Genomic DNA, 25594 nt, shown 5'->3' with positions numbered 1-25594 from the left:
ATAATAATAATAATTATTATTATTATTATTTATTTATTTACAGAGTTTACGCCCACATTGGAGCACTTAAATCAGACTAGAACAAATTTGTCTTCCTTTTCTTCTCCCAAAAAGTCTTCAGTCTGGTTGACCTGGCTGCCCTCTCCGCATCCGTTATAACATATTGTTTCCTCTGTACAGTGGTCAGAGGAAGCCTGATGCATTTATTCTTCAAAATACTTTTCTCGCCTCTGTTTTCTATGGTTTGTATGGTAATATTCAACTCCTCCAAATCACTTTGGACTTCTTTAAACCAATTGTTTTTTGATTTACTATTCCAAAAGTAAACAAATAATTGTTTTAAAACTCTGTTATCACTTAGTCGAAATATATGACAAAAAAAGGCAATTCTTCTTTTTCTCATCGTGTCTGTGATGGACTCACTTTCCCGATAGATAACCTCATTCGGCAACAATCTCCACTGTCCATCCACCTGATGTTTCTTGTTTATGATCGTCCTGAGTATCCTTCAATCAACTCGTTGTAAGCGTTCTGTTGTTGATCTAGTATCGAGTTTAAATAATGTTTCACAAGCATAAGTTGCTTCTGGTTTAATAACAGAGTTATAATGCCTAAATTTAGCATTAATCGAAAGACATTTCTTTTTGTATGTAGGCTAAGTTATCCGTTGTGCCTGCTTCAGTTTATATATTCTGCTCTCTATTGATGGTTTTTCATTGCAATTCCAAGTGAGATTTTCACCCAAATATTTAAATGTACTTACAATTTCAATTCGTTTATTATTATTTAATAATAGCTCTGAATTTAAAGTTCTGAAAGTAGGTATTATTTTTGTTTTATCATACGAAATTTGTAATCCAACTTTTTTCGCTACATTTGCAAGTTCTTCCAATTGAACTTTAGCCTCTTCGAAACCATTTGCCAGTATCGCAAGATCATCCGCGAATGCCAAGCAATTTAGTTTGATATTTTTTCCAATTTTGACTTTTGGAGGACATACCTTAGTCCACTCTCGCATGACCTTTTCCAATACACAATTGAACAATAATGGCGAAAGTCCATCTCCCTGGCGGAGGCCTGTTGTAATTGCAAATGATTTAGATAACTCATTTCTGAATCTAACTTTAGATTGAGTATTCTTAAGAGTCATACCAATCAGGCTAATAAGTTTGGAATGTAGACCAAATTCCTGAAGGACATTCAACAGTGATTCACGATGTATACTATCACACGCCTTTTGAAAATCAACAAACGTAATAACTAAATTTTTGTTTCTAGATCTGTGATGTTTTACAATCCATTTTAAACTGACGATTTGGTCAGGGCAGCTTCTTCCTGGATGAAATCCACCTTGATATTCCCCTAGTTCACAGTCAAGATGTCCCTGTATTCTGTTATAGATAATCTTAGATAAAATCTTATATGTAATATCCAATAATGATACTCCCCGATAATTATTTGGATCAGATCTATCGCCCTTTTTATGCAATGGTTGAATTATTGCCATATTCCACTCTTCAGGCATTGTAGCAGTATTCCAAATATCTATAAGATGTTTATGTAGATTCTGAACGGTTTGGTCATTAGCATTCTTCCATACCTCTGCGACGATTTGGTTCTCTCCCTGTGCTTTATAATTTTTAAGGGAATCAATTGCTGCTCGTACTTCATTATAAACGGGCGGTGTAACCTTTTCTAAAGGTATCCTATTTTTTGGATGTGTGTCATATTGCAGATATTCTGAAGGTTCCTCACTGTTAAGTAAGTTCTCAAAGTATCTAGCTAAAATTTCTGCATTATCTTGATTAATAATAATAATAATAATAATAATAATAATAATAACAGCATGTGGCCTCCGGAGAGGCTTGGTGCAAGTCTTTTTGTTTTGACACTCGTAGGCAACCTGCGCATCGTGATGAGAATGAAATTATGATGAAGACAGCACATACACCCAGTCCCCATGCCAGGGGAATTAACCAATTATGGTTAAAATTCCTGACCCTGCCGGGAATCGAACCCGGGGCCCCTGTGACCAAAGGCCAGCACGCTAACCATTTAGACATGGAGTCAACAACCCTATTGATGAAGAATGTTTCTTAGGCAATATTTATAAAACTCAGTGAACCACCTGAGAATCCACAACCTTATGTTACTTCATGGTTTCTGCATTACCATTCAGCTGATGACAACCACACTTGGCATTCTGGGGAAGAAGAGGTGTAGGAGAGAAAAATTTGCAAAACTCTCTTGATTGGGTGAGTGAAAACAACAACAACAACAACAACTACTACTACTACTACTACTACTACTACTACTACTACTACTACTACTACTACTACTACTACTACTACTACTACTACTACTACTACTACTACTACTACTACTACTACTACTACTACTACTACTACTACTACTACTACTACTACTACTACTACTACTACTACTACTACTACTACTACTACTACTACTACTACTACTACTACTACTACTACTACTACTACTACTACTACTACTACTACTACTACTACTACTACTACTACTACTACTACTACTACTACTTTCTTGCAGAGAGCACCCTGGTACTAAATTTTTACCACTACACCATTGCATGTGCTGTACAATATCTTTTAGAACAGGGGCTTCCATACGGCGGCCCGCAAAGCCATAATTTGAGGCCCCCGAGGGCTTTAACAAACAAATATTTAAAGAAATATGAGGAAAATTTACCAAGAAAAATATTTCACAGCTCGTTCAAACATATATATACAAATTTTTATAGCCTTTATACACCCAAGTCACAACTAATTCATTCTTTAATATTATCTCCTTTTTTAAGTATTCACTTGGTCTGAATAATTATTTTTGATTTAAAAAATGTTAAATCCAAACTTCAGCAGAAAATGAGCCCTCACAAATGCCAGTGCTAAGTCTTAACCATTATAAAACTGGCTATGGGACCCATACCAAATCCTGAACTCCATGCCAACCTCACTGTGGACATTTTATGCAATGTAGCATGCAATGAATAACAAAAAATACTTTTTTTTTTTTTTTTTTTTCATTGGTGTAGGAAGCGGTTTCAAATCTTCATTCTTCTGTCATTAGTAGTACTGGCTGGTACACAGTGCTGCACAGTTGAAGAAATGTTCAGGGAAGTTCTCCTAGAAGTATATTGCTGGGATTTTAGGCTATGCCCTTCATACTACTTCCCTATATTGTCCTACTTTAAGCTTGTTTTAACTACATTATTAATTTCAGTTTGTCTTTAGGTATTTTTGTTTGCCTTTTTGTCATTCGTCAAATATTAATTCAAATGAACTGACATTGTTGGGTGCTCTCCTTCCAAATTCAATTGTCCTGGGTATAAGAGTGTTCATTTTTAATTTCACTCTTGTATGCAATAATTGTAAAATAGTGTTTTAAGCAATTAAAATTATTAAACCTTCATTACAATTGAACTATACATGAAACTTCATACTGGTACTTCTATTTACAGAATTTTATAAAAATTGGCCTATTATTAAAGGGCAGCCCATGATCACGACTAAGGTTTCCAATGTGGTCCTCGAGCCCTTACTGGAAACCCCTGTTTTCGAAGAAAGATAAAACAAATACCATAAGCATTCGTCATATATTTTTCATTCTACATAAAGATTCCCATGTAGATTACTCTAAAATCCTCATTTAATATCAGGCAACTATTTTGAGTAGTAAAACATGAGGTGACTACTGTATTGGATATGTTGAAGTTTGTTATGCCAAATCCACTAAATATCTGCAAGCAAGAAAAACATTGGGGGTGTGGGGAATCCTGTATCTTTATTCATACACATTTCAAACAGAAGGATACACTGGTACTCACTTTCATTTTCCGTGATGGTTGTGAACGAGCTCCAGAAGTCCTACTCTGTATAGTATGTTGTAGACATCTGGAAGATGCTGTTGAAATCATTTCAGCAAATTCAGCAGTTTCCATTATATCATATTCATCCACATCCTTTGCTGGGATTATAAGAAGCTTAGTTTCAATTGGTGTCTCTACATTCATCATGCTGCATTTCTGGAAGCAAAGAAGTTAGCCTGAATTACAGTACATAAATTGAGGGAACTTCAGCCATATTTCAAGGTTTATTAGATTCTGATATGACAATAACAGTGAAATTGAAAACAGATGAAATGGAAGGTACCTGACACAATGTGTTCTTCACGTGAACAAAGGGAGAGAAATTTTTTGCACACCATTAGCTTTGAAGATGAATAAATTTTGGCTGAAGTGTCATCAGATCTGGCCAATGTAAGTTTAATATGCGAGACACAGGTTACTTCAGCCATTTTAATATAATATGCGAGAGACAGTTATTCTCATACACAGGTTACTTCAGCCATTTTAGTAAGTACAAAAGAGTTACTGGTGCAAAAATATTGCAACAAACTGTGAGTCTGACCAGCAATTGTGACCAGGTTTAAGCCTGGATAGAGGGGAGTTGAAGATTATCAGAGGTTAAGACTCAGTATTTAGAGCCTTACAGGTTGTGTACATTGCAGTGCCACTTTTGTAATTTCATTAGCAAGGAAGAATGAAATAAATGTTTCACAGGATTTAAAAATGTAGTTTGCATGTTCATGTGCTTCAATCTAAAGCATCAAATTAAAATGTCAGCACATGGTAGATGAGACCATACTATCATTATTATATCTTATTTTACAATTTGCTTTATGTTGCACCAACACAGATAGGTCTTATGGCGATGATGGGATAGGAAAGGCCTAGGAGTGGGAAGGAAGCAGCCGTGGCCTTAATTAAGGTACAGCCCCAGCATTTACCTGGTGTGAACCATCTTCAGGGCTGCCGACAGTGGAGTTTGAACCCACTATCTCCCATATGCAAGCTCACAGCTGTGCGTCCCTAACCGTACGGCCAACTCACCTGGTATTATTATTATTATTATTATTATTATTATTATTATTATTATTATTATTATTATTATTAGTGAACCAGAATATCACCACATGCTACAGCCTTTGTCTATAGGCTGAGGGAGAGGATTTTCAATACTTACTATAATGAGATGGGTTTTATTGTTTTTAATCTGATTATCCATTCAGTGAAGTTGATGGGTTTTCTAAGGATGTACAGGGATGGTGTGATGGCAATAGTGGATGGACACATGGCATACAGGAAGGTCAGCAACCCATTCACGACTCATCCTGTGCCACTTTTGCAAGCTAAATAAACCTGCTGCCCCTCACTGAGCAGGTCAAAATTTCGTGGAAATGTTTCGTAACTACTCTGGGAGGAGGAGGAGGAGATCACTTGTAAGTTGGTGGGCACTTTATTTGTTTGTTTCTTTTCATAGACCCAGCTTCAACGTCCCTGCTGACACCATGCTGCTAATTAATTAATGGTTGATGGACTGAACTATAATTTGCATTTGTTACAGTGATGTCACAGAAAGAGAAGACCTGTAGGACAAGCAGGAACTAATACCATTAAGAATATTTTTTGTTTTTTATTTTGCTATTTGTTTTACGTCGCACCGACACAGAAAGGTCTTATGGCGACGATGGAATAGGAAAGACCTAGGAATGGGAAGGAAGCAGCCGTGGCCTTACTTAAGGTACAGCTCCAGCATTTGCCTGGTGTGAAAATGGGAAACCACGAAAAACCATTTTCAGGGCTGCCGACAGTGGGGTTCGAATCTACTATCATTAAGAATTAAAAAGCTGCATATTAATGTATAAATGTAGATCAATGACATAATAACAAATTATACTCACAGGAAAGAAGATCTTCTGCACTGTTCGTGGTATATATGTTGGTGCAAAGAAAATAAATCTTGAATTTGCATCCATTGCCTGACCTTCTATTAATAATACATCTTCCATTAAGTCATTTACCACAAACACAGAGAAGCCAGTTAATGTTGGTACAAATGCTCTTTCCAAGTGATATTTAATTTTTTCTTGAGACCAAGACTGAAACATTAAGTATAAGATTTTCTAAGTGCAGTCATGCTGAAACCAAGCAAAACAAACAAAAAGTGACTTAGCTTGGCAAAAATGTAATGAATACATATACATTTCCCAGGATACACAAAAACAAATATTCCAACATAAAATCTTTATCAGAAAATCCAATATCTTTTTATACTAATGAAGTGTAGTGCTGAAATATTTTGTAATAATAATAACAATAATAATCTCTTTGGTCAAGTCCCTATGTGACCACCCACAGTTTCGGCACGCCATCCAGCGGGGAATTTTTCCAACATCACTTACAAGTAGGAAGAACACAGAAACCAGCAGATCTATGTGGACAGAGGTAAGAAAGCTGGCTCACAGCCAAAAAATGAAGGAATACTGGAATAGGGGAAAACAGAAGGCCCAAGTGATGAGAAGATACAAGCCCCGTGATCCTCAGTAGGCCCAAATGACAAAGAAGAAGAAGAATGTAGTTCATTTACGGTTCCTGCAATTGATGTAGATTTTAAGAGAGATCAGGGAGTCAGAAATTCATCCCACAGGAATTCTTTGACATTCCAAAACCAATGATGCAGAATTATCACATTTAAACACCTTCAAATGCCAGCGATCTCAGCCAAGATTGAACATGCCAATTTGAGAATAAAAAGACAATAACTAAAGGACTCCACCACTGAGGTAATTTCTGAAATATTTGTTTTCTCTCATCCTTAGCTGTCTTTTCTTTTTCCATTTTTATTCTCCAGCTAGTGATGTACAATAATAATAATAATTTCGTGTGGCTATTTCTAGCCGAGTGCAGCCCTTGTAAGGCAGACCCTCCGATGAGGGTGGGCGGCATCTACCATGTGTAGGTAGCTGCGTGTTATTGTGGTGGAGGATAGTGTTATGTGTGGTGTGTGAGTTGCAGAAATGTTGGGGACAGCACAAACACCCATCCCCCCGGGCCACTGGAATTAACCAATGAAGGTTAAAATCCCCGACCCGGCCGGGAATCGAACCCGGGACCCTCTGAACCGAAGGCCAGTATGCTGACCATTCAGCCAACGAGTCGGACAGTAATGTACAATGTTTTTATTATATAAATTGTCTGGCTCCATGGCTGCCCTTTGGCCCAAAGGATCTCAGGTTCAATTCCCAGTCAGGTCAGGGACTTTAACTTTCATTAGTTAATTCCTATGGCTTGTGGGGAGGGTGTTTGTGCTGTCTTCAGCATTAGAATTCATCTTACGTAGGGGCGCCATCTTCACAGACGCACAAGTCGCCTATACAGCATCATCTCAAACGACCTACACAAGGTCTCTCCGGAGGTCACACGCCATGTACATGAATGTATTATGTACGGTGCAGTATGTGAATAAATATTACTGGTAAATCACACAAATCTATGAACTAGAGTCAGTATGTCAACAGTAAGGAACACAACAGCTGTAGTAGATTTCATTAAGCATTTAAAATATCATTGAATTAATGTGGAGTATTAAAAGCCTAGGAATTTTTTCTGAAAACCTTTAATTAATTTTTAATGTGTAAGCCAGGTGAAATTTCAGTAAACATGGTGTGACTCATAAAAATGTATTAAGCTAAATAATGTAATTATTCAGTGTCCAGCTCCATGGCTGCCCTTTGGCCCAAGGGATCTCAGGTTCGATTTCCAGTAGGGTCAGGGATTTTAACTTTCATCAGTTAATTCCTATGGCTTGGGGGGGTTGCCAATGATAGCCAAATTATCAAAGAAGTGAATGCAAGGATTAGTGCAGGTTAGATAAGGTGGTGGACAATGACAGGCATCACCTGTGATTATCGGATGCAAGACCATCTTACATTAAAGATTTATCACACCGTTGTCCAGCCTGTCACACTCTACAGTACAGAATGTTGACTAACCACAAAAGAGGCAGGACGTCAAATAAGCATTATGGAGACAAAGAGCTCAGGTGATCATCCAGCATTACTAGGTTGGATTATGGATTATGGTTTCAATGTAGGTATAAGATATAATCTAGAGTTGCACCAATCTTAGAGAAAATGCATGAATGTCATCTATGATGGTCTGAGCAAGTGCAATGGAGCAAAACAAATATAATTGCAATGATCAGCTACATAGTGGAATTCACTGGAAGGAGGTTCAAGGATCAACTTAAGCAATTTAATTTATCATATGGCTTTTAGTGCCTGGAGTATTCGAGGACATGTTTGGCTTGCCTGGTGCCCCAGGGTGACTTTTTAATTTTGTGTGGCTATTTCTAGCCGAGTGCAGCCCTTGGCAGACCCTCCGATGAGGGTGGGCGGCATCTGCCATATGTAGGTAACTGCGTGTTATTGTGGTGGAGGATAGTGTTATGGGTGGTGTATGAGTTCCAGGGATGTTGGGGACAGCACAAACACCCAGCCCCTGAGCTACTGGAATTAACCAATGAAGGTTAAAATCCCTGACCCGGCCAGGAATCGAACCCGAGACCCTCTGAACCAAAGGCCAGTATGCTGACCATTCAGCCAACGAGTCGGACCCCCAGGGTGACTTGCACTGGGTGTGAATTGATGATGATGATGATAATAAGATAGGGAGAGGGTGGAACCCTGTGTTGGCACATAGCCTGCTCCTATTGAATAACACCAAGGCGTCTGCTCAAAGCTTATATAATAGAGTTTGAGGGATGTTCTACCATTCAACACATTGTAAAATATATTACATTTATTAAGTGAAGACCGGTTTCAACTCCCTTGGAGTCATCATCAGTTCTTGTAGAATATCAAATCAAGGGGAATCTGATAACAACCATTGTTAGGGTTGCCTACATATATCTCGACTGGTTGACATAAGACATCATAATAAAATTATACACATAATGGCGGTTGCCTAAAAACATATCCATGGGTTGTAAAACATAGTGACAAATTATGCTCACAATAACATGAAACATTATGCACTTTGAAAATACTGCTGAGTGACTGTGGAACACTGAACATACTTGTTGGAATTGTTTCAATCTACTTGAAAAAATGTAATCTAATTGAAACATACACACAGAACTGTAACGTACACATGATATGCAATACTTGGAACTTAAAAAAAAAGTTCTTGGTTCTGGATTAAACTGTTGTGTGTTTGTGGAACATGGAATAGACCTGTTGGTCTTGTTTCAATCTACTGGAAACATATGCACTGGTTGAAAATATACACATCAATATGAAAACACATACAATGATATGAAACACATGGCACTTTAAGAATGTTCTTGGAGTTGTTGGTATTGTTTCAATCTACTTAAACTAGGTAAAATATATACACATTGAAATGCACACGAAGACATAAACTACTTGATACTTAAAAAGTTATTGGTTCTGGTTTAAAAAACTGTGATAGTACGGCCAACCAGGCACACAAATACGCTTACAAATATTTAAATCTGAGGAAAAAGATAACGATCATTAACAAAGACATCACCTTCTCGAAGGAATGCCTTCTCAACAACCTATGATGCTCAAAGCTTAACGATTCCATCCGATGGGCGAATCACCATCAACAGTCATATGCCTTCACTCCATATGAACACTGCGAAAATGTTTCTTTGGAACTGAATCTTGGTTCTGGCATTCAATTTAGTGATTAAAAATTGTATACCACCACCTCTCCCAAACTGCAAGCCAATTTTTTCTACCAATGGGACTTGAACTGGCTAACCATGGTGTCAGACCATAACTGATGCCATAATGATCATGGCAACGAGGCAGGCATGGATACACTGGGTATATGCCATGACATCTTCATCCTGAAATGGCCCACAACCAAATCAAATAGAGATAGTGGAGCTACACAGTGGACCCTCCCACTAGGTAGAACAAATGCTGATAAACAAGAAGTTTGGTTGAAGTATTTATATGATAGGTTTTTGGGGTTCTCAATACTAAATTTATTACACAAAGAGGTAGCATGTTTTATTATCCACTAAATTTTTCGAACAACTACTTACAGTTAATCACAAGTTCACTCGTACTTGAGTTTTCCACTTGACACAGTATTTACTCACGATCGTAACACAAACAAACACACATTCAAACACCAGAGCATTGACAATCTATTTCTCACATGGCTTCTTACAGCACATTGTAATTCCAGAACAGTTCACAGCAAGCGAGCCTTATTAAACTCCGCGTAGCCGACTGACAGACTCACTTCCAATGAATGACTCCTCACAGACTCGCAATTCCTGATGAATGACTCATCACAGACTCGCGACCATCTGTATCTGCTTACTTTCACTCATGACTGATGCATTCAAGACCGACTCACTCAAGAATAACTCCAGAATGATTAACGTGTGCCAGTTGTGGTCTTTATAAAGATCCATACAACTTTCTAGTAGGTCTCACTTTCAGATAATTCTGGATGCCTGGTCCAGTGTTAATCAACTTCCAGCTTCTTCTAGGATCTTCCTTATCATAAGCCGGAACAATTCGCCGGCACTATTGTTTTGCTCGCTGCCGACCCTACCCATAATGTCAATGCTGTGCTGGCATTATTGCCGGTGCCCTGCAGCCTTCATTATCACATGTCAGAATCTTCTGGAAACAATGTTCCAAAAGCTTCTTAAAGGTATAAAATAACTCACTTCCAAACAGCAGACAGTCATGACATCATTATTTGGTTAATAATTTATGATACTAAGTTTATTCCTTTTCCATTCTGATTAGGAAGCAGAAAACTAGAAAAGCCAACTACAGGTGGTAAAATACAGAGCAGTTAGCTTGGCCTTGGGTTGAAACAGCACATCCCGTAACAGTATATCACTAGCAAAGACTTTTGATCTGTAACCTCCTGCTTAATCTATTCAATTTCTGTATACTAATCTTGCTATACCTGATGCTTTGTAGTCACACATTCCTGACATGTTTTGATGAAATTACTATCCACACTCATGAGTTCTTGTTTGGTAATGTTCCTAGTTACTTATGTAATATTCCCCTGCAGTTTCTCTATAGTTTGAAGATTATTCCTACAAACTTCATTTTCTAGATTTCTCCATAAATAAAAGTCATACATGGTGAGATAGGGGGTATGAGGGCATCATAATCCTTTATTTTGTTGTCAATGACTAATCAAATATTAGTTATAACGGCTGAAGACGACCTCTAGTAGGTTGAAATTAGTACCAAGATGTTGTAATGTTTAAATACATCTTCAATGAATGTGTATTGAATAGGTTGACCTTTGCTTAACTTGATACTCTAACTTATAACGTGCTCCGAATTTTTCTACTGTTTTATGGATTCTACATTTACTACGCTGCATATGCCGCTACTAACCTGCCTGTGCTCTCTTCGCCCGTCCAGTTTCAACTGCTCGTGCTGCTTACCCTCCCTCTTTCCTTCCCCTACCGCTTCGCTGCGCGTTGGGTACTGTATGCTCTCGTCCCTTCTGGACGCTTCTACCTGAATATAAAATGGCCTGCTCTGGGCTTGAGCAGCGAGTTCGGATGTACACGACGATTTGTGTGGAGGGAGGACTTGGTTTTATTTTACTACCAGCTGGACTGTGTGCAATGTTTCTTTTAAAATGTGCTTTTGTATACCATTGAAAAGCTACGACTGCTGGACGGGTGAGCGAAAACTTTAATTTATTTCATTTCCATGTTGTTCTTTGAACTTTCTTTAAATGCTGCACTTCCTTAATTTTCAAATTGCCGTTACTAGCTACCAATGACAGTTCATGTTGATAATAAGCTAACTGCAGCTATTGATAGCGGTACCTTACTTTGGAATTACATTACCATCTCACTCCGAAGTTGGACTTTGTGATACGTCAAGTGATTGCTGCGATATGAACCATTGAAAATTCAACTGTTTTCCCGAGCAAACGCATGAATAGAGTCAATTGAACTATCACCTAGCTTCTGTTTGCTATTTTGGAATTTCATCGATACTGACTGATCCTATTTTTCCAAATCCCTGTTGGCAGCCATTGGTACTCTTTTCTTTCACGTCCCTCCCCTTTCCCCACCTTCCTATTCCGCATCCCTTCCGTGCTTTTTTTTCTTCTACATGTATTATTGTACAGTGGCCCATATGTCTTTCAAATTTTAATGTTTTTTCGTGTTCATAAGTAAATTTCTGTTTTCTTTGTGTAGGACACTCCTCATGTAAAAGAGGTTGTATTATTATTGAAGGTTTCGAGTCTAGCTGTTCTCTTTGAAAAAACAATCTGAAAATTAATATGGTCGTCCTATCTTTTTTTTCTTTTTTGGAAGTCAGAACTAACTGACCTTTGGATGATTGTTGTTTTCTTTGTTTTGTAAATGTTTCTTCTGGGTGTTTTTTGCTAATATATTCTTATTATAAAAAAAAAAAACTATTTCTCCTTTGTCCTTTTTTTTTGTTGTCGTACGCCTTTCCTTGCCCTCAAAATTTTGTACCTACCTCGGTTCCTCTGAATATATGGACTCAGTGAAAATGCTTCCATTATGCGCTCTGCTGAAAACCTTTCACCTTGAAAATTAAAACCTACCTGAGAACTTGTGCACGGGCGGACTTATATTTTTTTTTGGAGAGTTGTTTCATCCCTTTTGCTACGCCATCGCGTACGTTGATTGGTACTGCGTCAGTTGGATCAGTATCCTAGTTTGTGCCTGGTGTTTTTCTTGGTGTATTGTCTTACCATTCCCCATTCTGGTGCATGGCGAGATCATATTCTGAGCGTACATAATTTACCTAAAAATACGACACAGACCTACCTATACCAACCGTCACCACCCGTTAACACACACACATTCAAACTCTTACCACAAATGGTAGCAGACCTTTTTCTCTCATTACTCCATTTCTTTTAGTAAATTTTCCATTATGGCATGCTTCTCTGATAATTTCCCTTTGGGTGACGACAATTCTTCTCCCCCTCCTACTTATCATAATCTTCCTTTGCCTAACCCTCCCGTCAATGACTTGATTTCTTTTTCTATTTCTACTCCTCCGAGTTCCTTCTCTTATCCTTCGACTCCTTCATCCACTAACCCGTTTTCTGATCACAAATCTTTCCCGTTTTTTCACCATCACAACATGGCTCCGGATCTAGGCCCCCATTCTTCTCCATCCACTCCCCAACTTAGTGCTGTTGACAGTTCCTTGAATGTTCATATTATTAAACAATCTTTACTTCAGGTTCCGCAGTTAATTGCGACTGATCCTCGTAACCTTACTATGTGGCTTTTCTCTGTTCGTAAATTTCTCAATCTCAATTTAGCCTCTTTTCCTCAAATGCTTGGTTTGTTATCCGCTAAGACCACGGGTTTTTTTTCTAAATTTTGGTAGGATAACATGTCTCATTTTTCCACCTGGTATGAGTTACGTAATGCTATTCATAATTATTTTTTGCCTTATGAGATACGTTTTAAACTCAGTACCGAGTTCATTCGTCGTCACCAACTTCCGACTGAATCCGCACATGATTATTTAGATTCTATCACTACTTATAGTGATGTACTAAATATTGCCCACAATGTTGCTGAATTAATTTCGATTGTTCAGTTTTATGCTACTCCCTCCTTTCGACAACTTTTTAATGCACTGAACCCTCCAACTTCTATGCTTCAATTATATAATCTGGCTCAATCTCATGCTTTGTCTGCGTTAAGCGATACTTCTTATTATTCTTCCGTTCCACCACCGCCTATTCCGTCTTCCTTTTCCTCCACATCATCTTCTGCTCTGCGTCCTTCTAATGTTCGTTCCCCCATTGTCTGTTTTCGCTGTAAAGGACCGGGTCATATTTCTAAGTTTTGCACCACTCTGCCTGTGGGAAACGCCTTTCCCCCTTCACCGCTAGGCAGTCGGCGTATTCATTGGGGAAAATCTGCCTTCCCACACTCTTCAGACACCTCGTCCTACCTCTGTCATTTCACCCATTCCCTTCACCTCTTCTTCCTTTTCGCCTTGTTCTACCTCTTTCCTACCTCCGACCTCTCATGTTCTCGTCACCGTTAATAACCTACCCTCTCTTGCTTTGTTAGATTCTGGGGCTGCTGTTTCTCTTATTAGTTTGCCATTTTTTCAATCTTTGCAATCTTTATGTCCTCAGCTCTCCTATTCTCCCTCTACTGTACGTTGTCTTTCTGCCTGCAATCAACCTTTAGAAATCGTTGGTGCTATTTCTTTGAATATTAAGATGCAAGATTTTTCTTGGCCTTTTACCTTTTTGGTTGTTCATACCTTATCATCACCTATTATTTTAGGATTTGATTTTTTTTCCCATACTGGACTTATATTGGATTCGGTCAACTCTACGGTCTCCTTTCATTTTTCCTCTAAGTCTATTCCATTGGTTCATAGTTTTGACTTCCCTCTTTCTCATCCCTCTACATGTTTACCTATAAATTCTGTTCATTCTGACCGCGTTCAGTCCTTACTTGAAGAGTTTTCTGATGTCATTACCCCCACTTTGGGCACCGTTAAAAATTTTTCTGCTCACATTGATCTTACTGATCCTACCCCGGTTCGTTCTTCTCCTTATTTTTTGAGTCCCCCTCGCATGAAAATTTTGAATGCTTTAGTTGACCAAATGCTTCAAACTGAGACTATTATTCCATCATCTTCTAATTATGCCTCTCCCGCTTTCATCGTCGATAAACCTGATGGATCCTCTCGTTTTATAGTGGACTATAGAAAATTAAATTCTCACATTCTCTATGATGCCTATCCCATGCCAAAATTGCAATCTGCTTTTCAACATTTTTCAAATGCTCAGTTTTTTACCATCTTTGATTTAAATTCGGCTTATAATCAAATTCCTTTAGATGACGTTAGTTCTCGCTATACGGCTTTTATTACCCCGAATGGACTATATCAATTCAAAAAAGTCCCTTTCGGTTTAAATCTTGGCTCACAAATTATGCAGCGGTTTGTGGATTCCTTGTTTGCTGATATAAAATATAAATACTTATTTCCTTTTATTGATGATATTCTTATTTATTCTTCAGATTTTGAAACCCATTTACTCCATGTTCGTGAAGTATTGACTCGCCTCCGCTCAGTCGGCTTAACTGTCAACCCTTCTAAGGTGCTTATTGCCCAGACATCTATTAAATTTTTGGGTCACATCTTAAGTTCACAGGGGGTGGCTGTCGACCCTGATAGAGTTTCTGCCATTCACAAAATACCTCCTCCTTCTAATCTTAAGCAATTACGTTCCTTTCTTGGGATGATTGGTTTTTATGCCAAATATATTCCCAATTTTTCTTTACTTTCCGAACCCCTCAATCTCCTTAAACGTAAAGGTATCAAATTTCATTGGTCTTCTCTTCAACAAACCGCCTTTGATACGTTAAAATCTAAGCTCTCTCAGGCCCCTCTTTTGCAAATCCCTGATTTTGATTTTAAATTTGAACTTTCCACTGACGCCTCCGATGTTGCCATAGGTGCTGTTCTCCAGCAGACGAAGAACGATCAAACTTTACCTGTTGCTTATTTCAGTCGTCTTCTTACCCCCGTTGAACGTAAATATTCTGTGTATGAAAGGGAGGCTTTAGCTCTCATTCTTTCCATTGAGCATTTTGCGGAGTACTTAGACCATCGCGAATTTTTAGTTAGTACTGATAACCAGGCCCTTTCTTGGTTATTACATAATGCCCCCAAAATTGGACGTACCGGTAGATGGTTGCTTCGCCTATCCCGTTTCAAATTTTCTCTCAAGTTCGTTTCCGGCTATCATAATTCTGTTGCTGACGCGCTATCTCGGCTTTTTGATGATACTTCATCTCATCTTTCTGAGCTTAATCAACTTCCTATCAACTCTGTTACCTCTATTTCTTCCCTTATCAATTTTCCCCTTTCCTTTCAATCATGTCTTGATCATCAAAAACTTGATCCTTATTGTCAACAACTTTGTCAAGATCTTTCTTCTCCTGATTATTCTGGCCCCTTTCGTCTCCACAATCAGCTTTTAATTTTCAAACCTACTCCGCGCGCCACTCCTCGTCTCGTTCTCCCTTCCAGTCTCCGACAAATGGTTTTTCAATATTTCCATGGATCCCCTGTTGGGGGTCACTTTGGCATGTCTAAAACTTATGCTCGTCTTGCTTCTCAGTTCTTTTGGCCTCAGATGCGGAAAGAGGTATATTCGTGGGTCCGCTTATGTGACTTGTGTCAGAAACATAAGCCCCCCAATCATCAGCCCTATGGTAATTATGCTGCCTCCCCCCCTATTTACCCCGCTGAGAAATTCTATGTTGATATTGTAGGACCTCTTGTAAAATCTTCGAAATCTAACTCTTATATTTTCACCTTACTCGATGGTTTTTCTAAATTTATTGTTCTTCGTCCTTTACGAACTATTTCTTCCCAGATAATTATTAACTTACTTTCTACCCAAATTTTCCCCATCACTGGAATTCCTAAAATGTTGGTGTCTGATAATGCTACTGTTTTCACTTCTAAACTCTTCTATAATTTTTGTTTTTCTCTTGGGATTAAGAAAATCAATATTTCCCCCTACCACCCTCAAGCTAACATCGTTGAGCGTTATCATCGTAATCTAAAATCCCTTCTATCTATTTTTCATTCACATGATCACCGGACTTGGGATGCCGAATTGCCTTATTTTGCCTTGGCATCAAACGCTACTGTTCATAATTCAACCTCTTATACTCCGGCTAAATTATTTTTAGGCCGTGAATTACACACCCCTCTCTCTTTGACATGGGATTTGTCCTCTTTGTTGAACACACCACCTCATCTTCTCACCCCTGATCATTTGCAAGATGCTCTCAAAAAGTTGTTTCAAGCCAGAGACCTCCATAAAAAAACTTACAATTCTCGCGTTCGCTCTCCCACCTTCAAACCTTTGGATTTAGTTCTCTTCAAAAACCATCCCATCAGTTCCTCCTCTCAACACTTATCTGCTAAGCTTTCTCCCCGTTGGCTTGGGCCCTTTCGCATTCTTTCCTTTCCGTCCCCTGTTACTGCTTTGTTGCAATCCTTGGACAATCCTAATGATATTCGTAAGGCTCATTTTTCCCTCTTAAAAAAGTTCTCCGCTTAACCCCTTGGCTTGCCGCAGGGATGGACAATTCATACTTCATTTCATTTTTTTTTCCTAGTGTACTATTGTTTTTTTCTTTACTTGCGTTTGTTCACCCATGTTTCCCCCCCCCCTTTTTTCTTTCCCTTTTTTCTGTGGTTCATATCTTTCCTTTTTTCTTTCGCTCACCCGCTCATGCTCCCTCCACACACTTTGTCACTTCCTCCGGCTCCCCCACCGATCATTTCTCCTGATGGGTTTCTTTTTTTTATGGGACACCATCTTATTAAATACTCCTCTGTCATTGTACTTCCATTCACTTAACCTTTTTTGTAAAATTTTTCTACGGCCACTTATATATACATATTGTAACTTTTATTGTAAACCTTTTTTGTAACCCCTCTCCTTTTCTCGTCTCATTCCTCCCTTTTTTTTTCCGATCCGGATCGTTCTTTCTCTTTTATCCCCTCCCCTCTGCCCCTCCTTTTTTTCTCTTCTCTTCTTACTTGTAACTCATGCCTGTTCTTGCTTTTTGTTTTTGCCTCCTCGACGACGACACTCTCTTCGTGTTCCTGAGTTCGGCGCCCCTCTGGAGCATCAATGGACTTTCGTCGCTTCTACACCCAATCCTTCGGATTTCTCCGGCTGCTGGGAGTATATAACGTGTTCCGAATTTTTCTACTGTTTTATGGATTCTACATTTACTACGCTGCATATGCCGCTACTAACCTGCCTGTGCTCTCTTCGCCCGTCCAGTTTCAACTGCTCGTGCTGCTTACCCTCCCTCTTTCCTTCCCCTACCGCTTCGCTGCGCGTTGGGTACTGTATGCTCTCGTCCCTTCTGGACGCTTCTACCTGAATATAAAATGGCCTGCTCTGGGCTTGAGCAGCGAGTTCGGATGTACACGACGATTTGTATGGAGGGAGGACTTGGTTTTATTTTGCTACCAGCTGGACTGTGTGCAATGTTTCTTTTAAAATGTGCTTTTGTATACCATTAAAAAGCTACGACTGCTGGACGGGTGAGCGAAAACTTTAATTTATTTCATTTCCATGTTGTTCTTTGAACTTTCTTTAAATGCTGCACTTCCTTAATTTTCAAATTGCCGTTACTAGCTACCAATGACAGTTCATGTTGATAATAAGCTAACTGAAGCTATTGATAGTGGTACCTTACTTTGGAATTACATTACCATCTCACTCCGAAGTTGGACTTTGTGATACGTCAAGTGATTGCTGCGATATGAACCATTGAAAATTCAACTGTTTTCCCGAGCAAACGCATGAATAGAGTCAATTGAACTATCACCTAGCTTCTGTTTGCTATTTTGGAATTTCATCGATACTGACTGATCCTATTTTTCCAAATCCCTGTTGGCAGCCATTGGTACTCTTTTCTTTCACGTCCCTCCCCTTTCCCCACCTTCCTATTCCGCATCCCTTCCGCGCTTTTTTTTCTTCTACATGTATTATTGTACAGTGGCCCATATGTCTTTCAAATTTTAATGTTTTTTCGTGTTCATAAGTAAATTTCTGTTTTCTTTGTGTAGGACACTCCTCATGTAAAAGAGGTTGTATTATTATTGAAGGTTTCGAGTCTAGCTGTTCTCTTTGAAAAAACAATCTGAAAATTAATATGGTCGTCCTATCTTTTTTTTCTTTTTTGGAAGTCAGAACTAACTGACCTTTGGATGATTGTTGTTTTCTTTGTTTTGTAAATGTTTCTTCTGGGTGTTTTTTGCTAATATATTCTTATTATAAAAAAAAAAAACTATTTCTCCTTTGTCCTTTTTTTTTGTTGTCGTACGCCTTTCCTTGCCCTCAAAATTTTGTACCTACCTCGGTTCCTCTGAATATATGGACTCAGTGAAAATGCTTCCATTATGCGCTCTGCTGAAAACCTTTCACCTTGAAAATTAAAACCTACCTGAGAACTTGTGCACGGACGGACTTATATTTTTTTTTGGAGAGTTGTTTCATCCCTTTTGCTACGCCATCGCGTACGTTGATTGGTACTGCGTCAGTTGGATCAGTATCCTAGTTTGTGCCTGGTGTTTTTCTTGGTGTATTGTCTTACCATTCCCCATTCTGGTGCATGGCGAGATCATATTCTGAGCGTACATAATTTACCTAAAAATACGACACAGACCAACCCATACCAACCGTCACGTCAAGCACCTTCATTCTTACCACAAACTGCTTGTCAATATGGATCATCATGAAAATTGTAACTTATGACAAGGAATCATCAGCAGTATGGGGTGTAGCAGAACTTGGCTGTTTCTCTCATAATCTGACAACAATAAAAAATTTTTAAAATGGTACCGGTATGTGTATGTTTGTAAGGTACAGTAGCATAGCCAGGATTGGCTGATGGAAGAAGAGAGGCGGAGGGGGGGGAATAGTTAAAACATTATGGTAGAAAATGAAGATGCATTCATGACTTGTCATTACAAGGGAACTGATATAAGTGAATTACAGATATGTTGGTTTTACAGTTATGTCTGTGAATGTTTATTTAGTTTATTGCTAGTTTTTTAATTTTTTTAAACATTTCATGGGGGGAGGGGGTTTTAAGCCCTAGTAATCCTCTACTGCCTATGCCCCTGGTAAAGCATCTGTGTCCATTTACCATATCATTAAAAAAATATGGGTTCTGTTATTGACATTGCAGTTACAGCAAACCATGAGCCTACTTTTTCATCATGTGATGAAACTTCATGAATTTTTCTCCTACTTTTTCATCATGTGATGAAACATGAATTAACTGGGGGATTCTTTTTTCTCCAGTATCAATTGTTCAGTGAAGCTATGTGGCCATGCAAATGAAACCAAGTCACTCTATAAGTTTTCAGTTTAAGGTTGGAGCTATATGGACTGAGGCATTTCAAACACCAACTTCCTGTTCAACACATTCGTAGAGATTTATTTGGAGAGCATGCAAACGATGCATCGATTTAATCAATACTTCCCTCCATCAGAACTCTTTGTTTTGGCTTAGGAACTAGCATTTAGTGGTCTCATTGTTCATAGTTTATTAAAAAGAAGCCTACTGTCATGGAAAAAAGTATAGACACCCAGGTTAGTATGTTAATAAAACGTTTACCCTTTGTTTCACATAGAAACAAGCTACACCAAAATTTAGCTTATTTTATTCTATGTTTAATTAAGTGAAGTAGAAATTTTTATCATATCCAGTTAAAATTTTAACGCAGGTTGAACAAAAAAAGTGCCGGTATTTTTGTTCATTTCCAACAGAGTGCTCACTTTGAAAATTCATAACTTTAAAAGTATTGATTTGATCGATGCCAAACTTTAATACATCTTAAAGTAACTTATTGTTGATTGATATTTGTGAAAAGGGTTGTTGTAAATTTTGTGAAACAAGATTGTCTTGTTACTGGGTGATCATAGCCGTAAAATATTTGGCTTGTTATGAAGCTCATGAGAATGAAAATGAAAATCTACAACCTGTTTTCCAGTCAGTGACCGGATCAGTGATGGAATGAATGAAGCCTCCATCTTGTGGTGAGGATAGGAATTGTGCCGGCTGCTGAAGCCTGTCGCACTCCTCTGGGGCAATGATTAATGACTGACAGATGAACTGAAATGATAGTGGAGAGTGTTGCTGGAATGAAAGATGACAGGGAAAACCAGAGTACCTGGAGAAAAACCTGTCTCGCCTCTGCTTTTGTCAGCATAAATCTCACATGGAGTGACCGGGATTTGAACCACGGAACACAGTGGTGAGAGGCCGATGCGCTGCCGCCTGAGCCACGGAGACTTGAAGCTCATGAGAATGTCAGGCTAAAATTAAAACTGCTTTTTGTCTGTATGCAATTGTTGATTTTGTATTGATTTTTATTTAATTGAGTGGTTTAAGAGAAGAAAACAGCGTATCTGCCGAGCGGTGCTGTCCAGTTGGCCTATTTGCCATATATACTGCTCTGTATCGGTTTTGAGTCATGTAGAGCTACTTCACAATGAATGTGTTGTGTTGTGTTGTGTTGTGTTGTGTTGTGTTGTGTTGTGTTGTGTTGTGTTGTGTTGTGTTGTGTTGTGTTGTGTTGTGTTGTGTTGTGTTGTGTTGTGTTGTGTTGTGTTGTGGGTTGAGAAAGTGGAATAAGGGAACAACTTGCTAGATGACAAAGAATTGTATTTTCCCCCATCACCCAGAATGTTAAATACAAAATGTTTCACAAGCTGAACACATTCCACTATTAGTATTGATATCTTGAAGAGAGGACACACTTCAAATAAACCCTATCACCTAGCCCTGAGTGAAGATAAATTTCAATGACCTGGCCAATAATCGAACCAGGACCCTTGTATCCGAAAACCAATACGCTCACTGTTCAGCTAAGGAGTCTGACAAATAGTAAAGGATTTTTTGGCACACACTGTAGGGGCTCAAACATTTCCTGCCCTGGAAAAGCCAATGATGAAGGACAAACATGCAACCTTTACATTCTTTTCAGAACCAAGCAGTGAAGATTCTCACAGTATCTTTTATTTTGCCTGCAATTCTCGTTGTTCATGTAGAAATGAGACATTTTGAAAAAACAATGACTTCTTCTCCACATCTATGGAAAGTAAGTTTCCAAATAATTCTGCAAAGTGCACTGATCTATTAATCACTAACAAAACAAAGAGGTCCTTCTCATAATCCAGAACTAAGGTGAAATACGAGATATACTACGTAATTCTATCGTTGATATATTGAGCGCAAGTCCAATAAGGGTTTTAAACAGTTGACAAAACAACAAACATACACTTATTGAACAGCAGGGAACGCCCAATTGATGTTCAACCCAGCAACATTGCTAGGGTTTCCAGGGCCAAGAGCATTATTCTCACGGGCTGGTAGGCTGATTTCTTCTCACCAACCACCCAATTAAATAGAAATCAATATACCGTTAAAATCAACAATTGCATGCAGGCAAAAATCAGTTTTTAGCCTGTCATTCTCATGAGCTTCATAACAAGCTGAACTTTTTATGGCTATGATCAGCCAGTAATGAGAAAATTTTGTTTCTAAAAATTTACAACAACCTTTTTCACAAATATCAGATGGAATAAAAACTTTGCATACAGATTAACAATAAGTTACTTTAAGAAATATTAAAGTTTGGTAATGATCAGATTAATACTTTTAAAGTTATGAATTTTCAAAATGAGCACTCTGTTGGAAATGGAAAAATATCAGCACTTTTTCTGTTCAACCTACTTTAAAATTTTAACTGGGTAGGTTAAAAATTTCTCTTCCACATAATTAAACATAGAATAAAATAAGCTAAATGTTGGTAAAGCTTGTTTCTATGCGTGACAAAGGATTAATTTTTTATTAACGTATTAACTTGTGTCTATAATTTTTTCCACGACAGTAAGAGTTTCTCTACCTTGAAATTGGAACAACGGGGAATTTCATGTGAAATTGTCTACACACTCCTCTACACAAGTTGGTTTTTGCAAACTTGTCATATTTAAAAACTCTTTGTTTAAGCATGAACCTCTCATTTTCACACACAAACAAGCTCTCTCTCTCTCGCTCTCTCTTAAGGCACCTGTTACACAACCAAGTGAGTAACTGAAAGGAATATATTTGCAGGACTGCAAACCTCATGGATGAGCTTCAACATGCTTCCTTGCTCCAGATAACTCCAGCAGCTTCTGCTTTGCATGAATACGCTGTTCCGGTCCATGGGTGAGCTAACCACTCTGTACTTTATTTCTCTTCAGTAGACTAGATTTTGTTCTTTCAAAGATATCATTAATTACCTCAAGTTAAACATTTCTTTTTTAATGAGGCATATCTTTTCATGTCACTTGCAAACCTTTGTAAGTTTAACCTTTTCACTCCAGTCAACTGCTGTTGCATTTGGGAGGAAGCTGTGCCGCATACCCGGTGGACTGCTGTAGCAGTCGTGGTGGCGCCGTACTTCATAGCTGGTCGACTGCTGCAGAAGCCACGTGTCTTTCGACTGTTTTCCGTTTCACTACAATAGACTGCTGGGGAAGTTCGCCCTTGGAGGTCTCTCGTGGCTGTCTTGGGAGTCTATACTTATGGGTATGGTCAACAGATGACAGGAGTAACCAGTTCAAAGACGAAAGGAATGTGTCCGCCATGCTACGTCTACTCACTTTGCACCTCGTTGCTCCTGTGTGCTCAAGTACTAGTGCTTATCGACTTCACTTTCAATCACACTGAAATTTTGAAAGGCCTCATCTTCCCTCGAGTCTGACAGCAGGATCTCATCTTCCTGACGAGTGGAGTACATACAGAACTTGTATTGTCTGCAAAGTGCAGAAGAGGAAGCAGACAAAAATGTGTTGTAAGGACTGCAATGTAACATGCACCTTTCCCTGCTTCTAAACTTATCACATGCAGAAGAACTTCTAAAAAATATTGGTAACTTATGACATGCAAATTAATGTAGGTAAACAATTTGTAATTTGAAATTAATGTTTATGTTAAATTATGATACGTAATTAACAACAATGAAATAAAGGTAATTGAAAATCACATTTACATTAAAAAACAAAAAAAGTTTTAAACTCTGCCAGAACTTCTAAAATAATTGTTAAATGATGTATGCAAATTAAAGTAGGTAAGCAAATTGTAATTTAAAGTTAATGTTCATGCAATTAATAAAATTGAAGTAAAAGAAACTAAAGATAAAATTTACAATTACAAACAAAATAAGCTTTTACTCTGACAATGCCATGTCCAAAGCCACGAATCTAAAAGGAGGATGAGAATTCTGACTGAACAAAAAGTGTTATAAATATGATCATAAGCATTTGACTAAATATGCATTAAAAATAAAACAAAATACTTTCAAACTCTGCATGTCTTCTCTTAAAATTACGAGCCAGCTGCAGACAGGAAAGTGGAGCGAGACAAGTATCCTGTACAGCAGGCTTGGTGAGCCACCCGCTGCTCACATCCAGATGGTCACGCTTCCTTACTCGCTATGCCGGAGTGAAAGGATTAAAGTATATCAGGACAAATTTCACAAAATTTGAAGAAAACTGCAAACATGTTCTCTCAGACTTACCTGATAGGCTGGTACACTCATTAGAATAACATTGGCTATTCTAATTGCAATAGCCTTCCACATGCGTGTTCTTAAGCCTAGGCTTGAATCATAAGATATCTTCATAGCTTCCTGGATAACGTCCATTGTTATTTCATATGCCTACATGACAAATTAAGACAATTTTAAAGCATGTCTACAATGCAGTATGTCAAAAGAATATGGGGAATAATTAACCATAGTAGTCTTTGGAGAATATGCCAAATAAGTAACTTGGAAAAATGCTAAATATGGTAGAAAAGTTGTAGATAAACTATACTTCAAATCTTCAGCAGAAACCACAATGATATCTGAAATTTTAGCAATACTGTATAATATTAAAGGAGAGAATCACCTCAGTGTATTTACCATGTGAGAGAATAGGTGAGGATAAAGAACATAAGTTTTATGAAACATTGAGTGATATCGTAGTCAGGGTAAATAGCAAGGATATCGCAGGAGTTAGAAGAGAACAACACAAGAGGAAGGTTGGATAGGAAAGTTGAAAGCAAAGTCAGTCTCAGATGGGGCTCTTTGGTTGCTACACCAACATCTTGAATATTATATAAGAAAATGTACATGAGATAGATTTTTAAAAAAGGTAGTGTGTGGCTTGGTCCAGATCTTTCGAGTTGATGTCGTATAAGTGACCTGAGCATCTTTGAGGATGGATCTCTACCTGTTATGAATTATGATATGTGTGTGAGAGAGAGAGAGATAGAGAGAGAGAGAGAGAGAGAGAGAGAGAGACAGAGAGAGAGAGAGACAGAGAGACAGAGAGAGAGAGAGAGAGAGAGAGAGAGAGCCTCTGAGCCACAGGAATTAACCAATCATCATCATCATCAATGTCCCACTCCAGTCACCCGGGTGTGGTTAGGAATTAACCAATGAAGGTTAAAATTATTCTCAACCTGGCTGGGAATCAAACACAGGATCCCCTGGACCACAGACCAGCATGCTAACCATTTAGCCATAGAGTCAGATAAACTCGTGTCCTTATCCTGAGGTAGTATGGCTGTTTTCAGACAGACCCCACAATGGAGGTGAGCTGCATGTACCATTCTAACCACATACCAGCCCTCCTGCTATTCTTAAATCATCTTCTTCTTCTTTTACAGCTTTTCCGGCATCTGTGGGGTCGCGGGTGTGAACTGTGCCACACATATGGATATGGCCCTGTTTATGTCCGCATGCCCTTCCAACACCAACCCTATCTGCAGGGGATGTGATCACTATTGCATGCTTCTGTGGTGGTTGGTAGTGTAGTGCATTATCTGAATATGAAGAGAGTGTTCGGACAAACACAAATACCAGTCCCCGAGGCAGAAGAATTAATCAGATGTGATTAAAATCCCCGACCCGGTCAGGAATCGAACCCAGGACCCTCTGAACTGAAGGCCTCAATGCTGACCATTCAGCGAATGAGTCAGACTCCTGCCATTATTAAATCTCTGGCAATATCGGGAATTGAATCTGGGCTCCCCGAAGATGGCAGCTAATAGTGCTAATCATTATGCTACGAAGTTGC

At 38.5% G+C, this 25594-nt stretch overlaps 1 protein-coding gene across 1 annotated transcript in view; it reads right to left on the bottom strand.

Annotated features, from left to right (window-relative positions):
- The window catches only part of LOC136866856 (sperm-specific sodium:proton exchanger), a 268108-nt gene that overhangs the window by 15790 nt on the left and 226724 nt on the right, over positions 1-25594 (bottom strand). Inside the window, exons 18-20 of the mRNA XM_067143951.2 lie at positions 24049-24189; positions 5779-5976; positions 3863-4060 (exon numbers count right to left, since the gene is read on the bottom strand). Of these exons, the coding sequence (XP_067000052.2) occupies positions 3863-4060; positions 5779-5976; positions 24049-24189 (537 nt within the window). The remainder of the gene's footprint in view (positions 1-3862; positions 4061-5778; positions 5977-24048; positions 24190-25594) is intronic.

This window comes from Anabrus simplex, chromosome 3, assembly GCF_040414725.1.
Source record: "Anabrus simplex isolate iqAnaSimp1 chromosome 3, ASM4041472v1, whole genome shotgun sequence".
Classification (NCBI taxonomy): Eukaryota; Metazoa; Arthropoda; class Insecta; order Orthoptera; family Tettigoniidae; genus Anabrus; species Anabrus simplex.
This window is presented reverse-complemented; position numbering and strand designations above follow the sequence as displayed.